This window comes from Mus pahari, chromosome 3, assembly GCF_900095145.1.
Source record: "Mus pahari chromosome 3, PAHARI_EIJ_v1.1, whole genome shotgun sequence".
Taxonomy (NCBI): Eukaryota; Metazoa; Chordata; class Mammalia; order Rodentia; family Muridae; genus Mus; species Mus pahari.
Window position 1 is genome coordinate 22,694,550 of NC_034592.1, and position 11,631 is coordinate 22,706,180.

Consider the following 11,631-nt stretch of genomic DNA (forward strand, 5'->3'; position numbering starts at 1 on the left):
ATACAATGGCAGCCATTTCCAAGGTCCCAAAACTAACAGTCACCCAGGAAGCTGTGAAAACTCCCTATGTCTAAGCCCGCACCAAGCCAACTGCAATCTTTGGGATGAGACCCAGATATGAATATTCTCAATCCAGGAAATTCCAACATGCAGCCAGTTGTGAACTGTGAATAAATATGTCCCCAGCCACCAAGAAAGACAAAAACTCCCTTGGGCTGCCTTTGGACTGGGCAATGGTGTTCCACAGCTGGGAATGTCGGATCGTCTCCTGTCCACCTGATAAATGTACAGAGCAGTAAGCCTCCTGAAAAACCCTGGACAGGAGGTCTTCAAGCGGCCCAGTCTACAGGCACGTTACTGTCCCCAGGGGACGCTGATGACCATTGTGGCCCATGCAGTTGAGTAGCTTTGAGAGGCATGGGAAAGGTGGTTGAAGACTAGAGCTCACCTTGACAGAACACTACACTTGAAGCAAGGGCCACTGAATTCCAGATCACTTCTTGGTGTGTGTTGTATTGCTACCACAAAATACTGAGACTGGGTGCTTTACAAAGAGAAAAAAAAAATGTGCCTCCAGCTCCAGATGTCCAAGAATCCACTCAGTTTCTGTTGAAAACCCTGTGGCAGTCAGCCAGAGGTACTTTGTGTAGAGGAGCATGGGTTTGGGTGGTGGAGGGGAGCTGCCAGGCTTGCTAACAGCCATGTCACAGAAGCCCATCTCCAGAGCGACAGCTCACTCATAGAAAAGCATTAATCCATACCATAGTCAGTGCCAAACACAACACTATCCACTGGGCCCAAACCTCAGTGTGAACTCCATGGGGAGAATCACATCTCAATCACGCCACACCTTCAAACAGTAGCACCCTTGGAGCACATAAGCAATGTGTCTCTCCTTTAAGTCAGCATTAGGATTACCTCCTAGTCTCTCGATGCCTTGTTTATTAACTGTGGTATATGTAGGGTTGACTTTACTTTACTGTTCATTTCACAAACTGCACAACATACCTACAGCACCCCTGAGCTATAGAGCTAGCTCCATTTATATGCAGAATTAACGGCATTTCTACAAATGATGCTGCCTTCAATAGCACCAAAAAGAATGTTTTCGTCACTTCAGAAACTGGTTCTCTTTGGAACTCCTGCCCTCTGGTGTCCACTCGAGGGAACTGCTTTGTCTGAGCTTTAGAGTTTCCCACACAGGCAAATAGTGAACGCTGAAAGAATCTAACTCCAGCGGCTCCAAGATTGCCACTAATGACATATCTTGAGATGGGGTGAAGTTTGCCACCCTATGTAGTGCTTAGCAGTGCTCTTGTATCCACACACGACATGCCAGTAGCACCCACACTCACGAACCAGTTAGGACAAGCAAAAAATGCAGCCACTGTCATTGCCAAATAGCTGCAAGGGCTGGGAGGGAGAGGTGAGCTGAGAGCCGCTGATGTGCTGCTGTGGGGACACAAGGAGGCCAGGACTTACTGCTCTGCTAGCAGCACGGAACCCTGTTGGCCATGGCACTGGCATAGAGCCTCAACCTGAACCCAAGCTGAAACCCTGAGGTCACAGCTTATGAACCACAGGAAGAAGGTTCTGTCTGCTGGACCACTGAGGGAAATGCTAGCAGCAGGAATGTGAGGGAGCTGGTCCTGCTGCATCTTCAGTTGGGAAGCAGAGAGATGCTGATGCTCTGCCCGCTTTCTCCTTTGTATTCCGTCTGGGACCCCACATTGACTGGTGCCATACAGTTAGAATGACCCTTGTTATCTCCGTCCACCCAACCTCGCAACTCCTTTGTAGACAAACTCCCTTGTAGACAAGCCCGATGTCTGTTACACTGGGAGGGAGTGGGGAGCATGCCTGGGCTGGAAAGATGGCTCAGCTGATAATGTGTCTGCCATGTGAACACTAACTGATCCTAGAGAATGCGCATAAACTGTCTAGGTGTGAGGGCATGTCACTGGAACTCCAGGGCAACTGTTGTGGAGGCTGCAGACCATGACCTGCAGCTTGGAGCCCAGCCAGTCTATCCAATCAGCAAGCTCCACTCAAGTTCAGTGCCTGTCAGCCTAGCCAATCAGCAAGCTCCATTCAGGTTCAGTGCTAGCCAGTCTATCCAATCAGCAAACTCCACTCAAGTTCAGTGCCAGCCACTCTAGACAGTCCATGAGCTCCATTCAGGGCTAGTGAGACTCTGGCTCAAAAGATAGGGTGGAGAACAACTGAGTTAGACATCTGATGTCAACTCCTGGGCTCCACAGGCAGGCATACACAATGCACAAAGGCAAACGTGCAAGACACACATCTGCAAGTGCATTCATGCACACACACATACATATGTCTTCTGAGGCATGATGCTGCTGCATTCCCCAACTCTTTCAGTAGATCCCTGTGAGGCAGAGCCTGTGAGATGAATGACAGAGAGGAACCAGTTGGTGCAAAGGCACACAGCATCTTGAGGAACTCACAATCACAGTTCAATAGAGTGACTGCCTTACAAGAGGAAGCTTCACTCCACATGCTGGTTTCACAGACTTGTAAAGCCCAGAAGCAGCAAAGACCTTAGGTAAGGCTGGAGCCAGGCAAGATTGTCCCCAGGACTTGTTCCCCGCAGTGGCCTTGCCCTCCCTCTGTCCCTACTGTTTTGTCCTGAAGCTGCTAACCCTCAGCTAGCCGTTCCCAAAACTACAAGAACCTAAGTTTTAGTAAAGCACCTGAAATTCACTGTTTGGGGGGACTGTGTAGTTTTAATATGCTTTGCACAAGGGAAGTGCCTCTATTAGGGGTGTGGTCTTAAAGGAGGAAGTATGTCACTGTGGAAGAGGAGTTTCATACTAAAGTATTTATGTGTGAGCCAGACCTTACTCCAGACCTGCAGAACGGCTGTCTTCAGACAAAGATGTAGAACTCTCACTTCTTCTCTAGCACCATGTATGGCTGCATGCCGTTCAATGATGATAATGGACTTAACCTATGAAACTGTAAGCCAGCCCCAGTTAAACGTTTTCTTTTATAAGAGGTGCCTTGGCCATGGTGTCTCTTCACAGCAATCAAATCCTAAGACAGAAGTACCTAGGCTCAGGTCATCCCTCAGACAGTCATTCCCTCTCATGAGATGGACAGCACCAATGACTCCAGACAAGGTAATCCTCTGCAAACACAGCACTCATTTTCATAGAAATCAGATTCTCCAGAAAGCAGACTGCTGGGGAGAGGAGAGCCACATGTCCTGGGTGAACATAGGGCAGCTGGTCAGTGCTCTCATAGACTGCCTTTTCATGAAGGCTCTGCCCGGTGATCTCACACATGTACATACACATACACATACACACACACAAACGCACACATGCATGCATGCACGCAGAGAGAGAAAGAGATTGAGAGAGAGCGAGCGAGCGCTTTATAGTTTGAGAGTAAAGCCTGCTCTTTGTAATCTTGTCTTTGTGAAGCACATTCAAGGTATCTTAAATGTCTTTATGATTATAGACAATCATAATTGGCACTTTTGAACATCTTCGGGAGGCAATGCATAATCCATACCAGACCAGAATATACTGAGAAAATAATTTATTCAATTATAAACAAGAATTCTTATTTTGAAGAATGTCTAAAAATTACCTTTAATAAAATCCCAAATTTACTCATTAGGGATTTAAACTTGGATCAATTTTATTTAAAAAAAAAAAATTCCCTCCAAATTCCCCAGCCTTTGTGAAACTTTCAGACCATTAACCTGTCCCACTTTAGACTGATCCAGCACAACATGAGTAACAGACAGGCAGAACTCTTAGCAGATGTGCAGGCTCCACTTCCTTTGGCAACTCCCATCGGTTCAGGAATTCTGTGGGTTTTGTTGCCTCTGGGTGTGTGACCTTTTTTGTTAACAATTGAAAAGTAAGAGGTAGAGCCCTGTGGACAAAGGTAAGATCCTTTTTTATTGAAACCCCCTCATGCTGTTCACCAAGATGGTGCAATGGCTTTTTAAATAAACTGCTTAAAGGTAGAAGCAGATGACCTAAACTGAAAGACAAGAAAATATAAATATATGCATACACAGAAACACAGGGCGACAACCCCCTATGCAATGATTTGCTTAAATACCCAAGTAGAGCAATGGTTCTCAATTTCCCTAATGCTTTGACCCAATGCAGTTCCTCATGGTATGGATGACCCAAACCCTAGAATTATTTTTCTTGCTATTTCGTAACTGTAATTTTGCTACTGTTACCAATCAGGGTGGAAATACCTAGGTTTTTTAACCGTCTTAGGTGACACCTGTGAAAGGGTCATTTGACACCTCTCCCAAAGGGTCACGACCCACAGGTTGAGAACCACCTATACAGCGGCTCCTACAGTTCTCTCAGAGCAGGGAACAGAACCTTCAGCAGCTCCATCATAGTGACTACGTCTCCCATTGCCATAAAGTCAGCTCCTACGTTGTCCAGTACATCTGTCTGTCACACTTGCATAGTACTGAGAGCAGGAGAAATGAGGTCATGTGACAGGAGGCTTCGTCTTCAGTCACCTGCTCCATGAGGGCCTCCACACTGGAACACAATTGGTGGGGGAACTCGGGAGGTCAGAGCAGGTGGTAGGACCAGATGATGACAGATTGTCTTCTGATATAATAGGGTGCTGGTCCTCAGTCCTCGGAGGTACTCCCTTCACTGATACAGCCACACCCTCTCCACAGGGTTCAACATACCAGGCTAACAGTGTGAATACGATTTGGGCAAAACAAAATAAACACATTTTTCATTTAATTCCTGCTGTTTAGTCATCCTGAAGAAAGCTGTCTGTGTTTATAACTCAGTTCAATCACCAAGCCCTATATCCCTCTAAGTGGTCACCCCTGCCATTTTTCCTGGACTCTGAACATGTGCCACCAAAGTACCTATTGGCATTTTCTGCCTCCTTTATGCCCAGGACACAAACAATAGCCTAGTGGGCCCTGGACTGCCAGCGGCTCCTGGAGCCATCAGCTTTTACAGACTGATGGTCACATTGGCATCCCTTATTAAAGTTCTCTGGCTGCAAAGCCTTGCTGTGTTGCTTTAGAATCTCCGCGAGGAGGAAGACAATGAAACCAAGGGGATGGAGCCGCCCAACTCCAACACAACCCACACTGTTCCCTAATGCTTCTCTCAGCACCTGACCTGTGGCAAATTATGAGACACACTGGGAAGACGTTTCTGGCATCTGCTTTTCCTTTGTCAAATTAATTTTGATTTCTAGAATCAAGTTTCCCCAAAACCCAGAATATATAAGAAACCACTGAGAATTTATACCTGATTACTTGCCATAGACTCTTTCTCACATATTACAGGCTCAAGGTGTCAGGAGAAATCATCTGTTTGCCATGGTGGTGGGTTTTGGTTTTGAGTGTTTCTTTTAAAAGTTGAAATCAAGTGTTGCTACTTGTTTGAGGAATTAGCCAGAATAATAGTGTCAAGGTTCCATCATAATTTGAAGTCAGACATTATTTCTAACCAAATTATACTCTTTTGTCTGCCAAGCTATCTTGACACTTTTAATATCTGAAGGCAGGCCTATCTGGTAGTCCCAGCAATACTCTGGAGAAAGGATTTTAGTGGGTTTGTTGAAAAGGAAGTATTTGTTGAGGTGGCTCTCATCATGCCACTGGGCTTCTATGTCATGTTTCTTGTCCTGGAGGATCCCCTTAAAGCACTCCCTGGTGAGGTTGAGAATGTGAATGGGCGTTCCTCCAAAAATGGCCGCGTGGTAGTAAAAATCTCCCTCTCCGAATGGAATGTACGCCGCCGATAGTTCCCGCCTCTCATAGGTGAAATCCTCAGGACTGGCCTTGTACCACCAGGCCTGGAGCTGAGCTACCAACTGGCCCAGAGTTTCCACACCAAAGTTGTCTTGAAAGACTTGATCCACGTCCATGCAGAAGAGGAAGTCGACCTCGTGCTGGATGTGGTCCAGGATGTGCTCCCCAATGGTCTTCATGCGCATCATGCTGATATCCTGCCACCTCTTCTCAGACCTGATCTCAAAGACTTGTAAGGAATGCAGCGGGCTCAGGTGCACGACAGGCATCCGGGAGGTGTCGTCCATCATGACGTAAAATATGACCCTGTGGCCAACCATGAAGTACCTGTCAGCGGACTCCAGAAAGTCTTCTAAATAATGCTCAATGTACCTGAAACAGAGACGGCCACGATGAACCACCACGGGCTATCGCACTTATATATGGATACATATATACATATGATTCCATATTTAACATTACAGTAGATGATCTGGATTGTATGATTGGAGGGGATGGTTTCTCCAAACACCACTCGCCACTAGCTGGTCACTGTGTCCTTGGGGAAAGTGGCATGACTTGTCTCACTGCCAGCTTTGTTAAGCAAACAGGGCGTGCACAGCCCCGACCTCGTGCTCTTCGATGCCTGCCACCCCGAGAGCTCGGTGTTCTCAACTACTCTGCTCTGCAGTAAGTGTCCTATGCTAAGGCTCTGTTCTCTGATTTCGAAGCTGGCTGTCAGAGAAGGGGGTAGCTCTTGAATATCCGGAAGAGGCCAGTGTATCTGCTAAGCCAAACACAAAGAAAGTTCTTCCCAGAATCCTGAGCATTCAAAACTCAGCCCTACCTTCTCTGTTAGGTTAACCCCAAACACTGGCACTGTCAGCCTCCTCTGTGACACAGAGGATGCATGTTCATAGGACGGACATCTAATTCCTTACCGCACGTCCATTCTACAAACCTCCCATTGGCTACCCCAAACACCAGTGGACCATCTAGACAAAAACCATATTATGATTCCATTCATATACTAGAGCAATCTCAGATTGCATCTTAATTTTTTTGAGGGGGGGGACAGTGGGTCATGTATACCAGGCTGTCCTCAGACTTACTATGCAGTCACAGATTACCCTGGCCTTCTCATACTCTTGCTAGGATGACCAGCAGGACATCTGCCATTTTTAAGGTGCCTGGGATTAAATCTAGAGTGTCACGGCCCACTATGCAGCCAACCACCTGAGCTATAGACCAAACTACAGTTTGCCTATATTTTAACATTTTTATCTTTTTAAAAATAGCATTCTTTGGGACTGGAGAGATGGTTCAGCATTAAGAGAAATAGTTGCTCTTCCAGAGGACCTGGGTTCAAATTAAATCAGTCTCTGTTGTGTAAACTGAGACTGATTCAAGAGATGGATAGCCACATGAAACATAGAACAACAGTCATTCATACAACGAAACAAAGACAGACATGAATTGACATGTGGACATATTGGTGCACCAAACATAGAAAATATACAGAAGGTATAAAACTTGATGTAATGAGAATTAAGAGTGTCTCTTGTAGGGGCCAGAGAGAAGGCCGGACGTCTCCAGATTTCCCTCTGTCCCTGGGAGAGTTCCGAAATCCATTTTCCTTCTGTCTGTCTGTCTGTCTGTCTCTCTCTCTCTCTCTCATGCCATTTGTATATCTCCCTATTTTTTAAATTTTATTTTTTTAATTTTATTTCACTATTTTAAGCCCTACTCCTCTCGCCTGATGTAGTTTTTTGATTGTGGAAAAATGCCTGTTTTTGTTTGTTTGTTTGTTTGTTTAAACTCCCTTTTTTTTTTTATTGTCAACCCCTAGCTGATATCAGTGCTGGGCCAACACTGATTCAGTCTAGCCTTTAACCTTTTGTACCTATAGCAACAATTTTGAAAAGATGAAGTTTAAAGCTAGCACTAGCATGAATACAAAGTGTTGTTTATTGTGCCAGATACATTTTTAAAAATCTTTTTGTAGAGCTCTACCTATACAGTGTTCTCTGGGTTTGTCTTCCCATGCTCAGGTCCCTGTTTGGGTGCCAATTATATCCCCATGCACATTATTTAAATCACATTTTTATTTTTAAAATTTTAAAATCTGGATGTCAAAGAACTTACTAAATGCCTTATAGTGTCTTAAAACTAGGCATACTCATGTCTAGGTGAGATGAAAAGGATACATTTATTGGTATATGACATGATCCTGAACAGATAATATGGGGAAGAGGGCATGCTTGTGTTTTCTCCACAAAATGCTGCAGGAGCATGACAGCTGCCAGAATTATGGTTGTGACAGGTTGACCTGTGAGTTCAATGAGTGCCCTGACTGTGGTGACAAGAAAGCTGTATTGTATATATGTTCTTGACCCACCTTTGCTTGTCCCAGACTAGACAAGCTAAGCTGCCTTGCTTCAAGCTTTTTAACCTTATGGGACAGAGAACATTAGAGATCATGGAAACTGACTTAGGAAAATTAGTCATAAAGAGGAGTTATAATGACTCATCTCTTTCCTTTAGTGTGACCAGTTATTCTAACTCAATCATGGACTGGTCTAGTAATAAAATCACATAAAATTAAAAACAGATAAAACTTTTAAAAATAGCATGCTTTAGAATAATTTTGAATTTTGAACAAAACTGAGCTTAAAGTGTTGAATGTACCCATGTACTTCCCACCTGGTATAGGAATAGACTTCCCTACTAGGGCCACCCGTGCTCCTGGTGGCATGTGTGTGACAGTTGGCACTCACATTAACATAAGGTGCAGCAGTTATATTATGGTTCACGTTGGGAAGTGTGCAAAAGCATAGTATCAGCAAAATCCACCACTGTTGTATCACAAGAGTTTGACTGCATTAAAACTCTCCTAGCCTCTTCTTTTTCTGCCTTCCTCTCGCCCCAGCTCCTCACAGGCACCATTCTTTCCCCTGACACCATAGCTTGGCTCTTCCAGAATCAGAATCAGAAAGTGGACAGTATTGATCTGACCTATTTGGGGTCAGATTTCTTTGACAGAACACAAGACCAAAACCAAAAGAGGTATTTGGTTTCCACTTCCACATCACTGTTCATCCTAGAAAAAAGTCAGGACAGGAACTCAAGCAGGGCAGAACCTGGAGGCAGGAGCTGCTGCAGAGGCCATAGATGGGCTCTGCCTACTGACTTGCTCATCATGGCTTACTCAGCCTCCTTTCTAATAGAACCCAGGACCACCAGCCCTGGGATGGGACCACAGACAGTGGGATGGTCCCTCCCCCATCAATCACTAAGAATGCCCTACAGGCTTGCCTGAGGCTGCAACTGATGGAGGCAGTTTCTCCATACAGGCTCCATACTTTCAGATGTCTCTAGCCTGTGTCATGCTGACATGAAACTGACCAGAACTGGAACCTTTCCAGCTTGTGTTCTGCACTAAGTGACAATTGACAAAAACTTCCTCTTCCTCCTCCTCCTCCTCTTCCTCCTTCCCTGTGGCTCCACAGCTCACTTTTCAGCAGGGAATATTATCCTATTGTCTGAATTGATCCGTTCATTTTTCCATTTGACTTGTTTGCTCCCAACTTTCAGCAGTTACAAAGAACATTTCTAAAAGTACCTACATAGGTTGTTGTGAAGACACGTTTCAACTCACTTGGGGGAACACCAAGGAATCTGACCAGAAGGTTATGATCAGAGCATGTTTTGTTGTGTAAGCAACTTCCAGAATTTCTTCTGCAGTGGCTGCATCATTTTGTACTCCCAACTAGCAATAAAAATGGTTCCTATTACTTCACATATTTTCCAACATTTTATAATATCAGCATTATTTTTATTTTTCTCATTTTTATAAATATCTCTTGTCAATTTGAATATTTACTCAATCAAATGACACAATATTGATCATTTTACAAGCTCAAGCTATAGACTGTCTTCCCAAGAAATTCCAAGGAGACTGCAGGATGAGGGTGAAGTCAGAGGGTCCTTGTGCAAACCTTACACAGACATGGACCATAGTCAGTTTGCTGAGCACACAAGTAGCCAATCACAATGTTCTGAATGTAATGAAGGTGGTTTTGGTTTTGTTTCTTTTGTTGCTGTTTTGTTTTTCTCAAAGCTTGGGTTTTTCCAGTGCAGTTGAAACAAATTGCACTTTTTATTTTTGGCATCAGGGAGCTCAAAGGCTTCCAGGTGTGACTCTTTAGATGGGCGAATAGGTCTGAATGGTCCAGGAGAGCCTCTGACAGGGCCACATGGATAGAGGTCAGGACCCACCTCTGTACTGGGACCTCTAAGGAAACTCTGTGGGCGCTCTGAAGCTTGGGAAACAATCCTTAGGAGCAGGGCAGGGAGGGCAGTGTCACTGCAGCATCTAACAGTCAGCTTAAGAAGTTGAAGTGGTGCAGGTAGCTCCAGGCATGGAGCCTGAAGACAAGCAACAGCCAATCCCTAAGGTCCAGATGCACTTTCTCTGGCATTCACTGTGGCAGGCTTGCCTAGCTGGGAGCACAGCTTTCCCCCAGGAGATGGGAGGGATCCCAGGGCTCTTTTGGTATTCTGGCTTCTGTTTTTCTGCAGAGTTGTGATTGGATGATTGATAGCATTGTGGGAGAGTGGGTAACATTCTGTTCTTTTAGGGTAACACTAGGATCAAATCAATGTGCAATGTGGCTGTCTTGTGGCTTCAGTGCCCAGAGGGTTTGCCGAGTTGAGCCCCGACTCCAATCCCTAAACAATACAAATGCCTCTAGTGAGATGTCAAAACTCCACAGGCACTGCTTTCCACTGGATGGAATTAGGCTCAGGAAATGAGCACACTGAACAATGTCAGGACTTCCCAAAGCCAAGGAGGACTGCTGGTCCCTGGGAGGGGATCCCGGGACACCACCACAGCATCTTCTGTTAGGTCCTGTCCTATCAAAGCTCAATGGAAGGTCAACCTGCTCCTTCTGCTCCTCTTGTCTATGGCAGGGGGGGCCAACTTCCTGTTGGTGTGTGTGTGTGTGTGTGTGTGTGTGTGTGTGTGTGTTGTTTAAATCAGAAGTACCAACACCAAGGGCCTGAGGACAGAAAAAGAAACAAGCCAGAGAGAATTTTCAGTGGGTAAGGGTGCCAGGCCTGAGCACTGAGGTGGATCTCCAGAACTCACATAGTGGAAGGAGAGAGCCAACACCCCTAAATTGTATTCTGACACACCCAAACATCTACACCCTGTCCGTGGCCCCAGACTTTAAGAAAGGAGAAGCACTTACATCCCAGCCAGTCAACAGTTATTCTTTTGGGGCCTTTCTAGGAAGGTTCTGAAGGTAGGAATGCTCTGGTTCTGGGTACCAGTGGCATTGAAGAGCGTCTCCCTCCCTTGCGTGGTGGGAATTGGTGGACTTACACCCTGTTTGGTTTGGAACCCAGGAACAAGGGACCAAGGTGCCTATTTTACACAGCAAAGCAGACCTGGCCTCCAGGTTCTCCCAGCATCCCTCAGTCCCTACCTGGCATACCTTACCCCCATGCCTGAACTTTCCAGCCCTTCCCCAGAGGTTCTTGCCTTTGTAATCCAGACACTTTGCTTGTGATTATAAAAAGATAAAGAAATATAAGAATATATTCTATGGGGTGTGGTGAGATATGGGGGAAGGGGTGCCTTGATGGGCCCATGCCAAGGCATCCCTTCCCCCTGAGGGGCCAGCCACATGGCGGTATAGTATAAAATAGTGTTTATTCAGGGCATGGGGAGGGGAGTTAAGAGGGTAGTAGAGGCAGAGAAAGGCAGAGAGAAGGAGAGAGTAAAGAAGTAGAGGCTGGCCATGACCATGGTGATAGAGGATGGGAGGGAATGGGGAGAGAGGTGAGAGAGA

The 11,631-nt window shown here is 45.6% G+C and overlaps 1 protein-coding gene across 7 annotated transcripts in view; it reads right to left on the reverse strand.

Moving 5' to 3' along the window:
* Window positions 1–3,550: 3,550 nt before the first annotated feature.
* LOC110318488 (N-acetyllactosaminide alpha-1,3-galactosyltransferase) overlaps window positions 3,551–11,631 on the reverse strand; it is a 70,923-nt gene continuing 62,842 nt past the window's right edge. For 4 of the 7 annotated variants that reach the window (XM_021193574.1, XM_021193572.1, XM_021193573.1 and 1 more), the window contains one exon: window positions 3,551–6,166. In XM_021193574.1, coding sequence (XP_021049233.1) covers window positions 5,473–6,166 — 694 coding nt within the window. In that variant the 3' untranslated portion in view covers window positions 3,551–5,472. The remainder of the gene's footprint in view (window positions 6,167–11,631) is intronic. The other 3 variants (XM_029536964.1, XM_029536965.1, XM_029536967.1) reach the window with 2 other exon arrangements.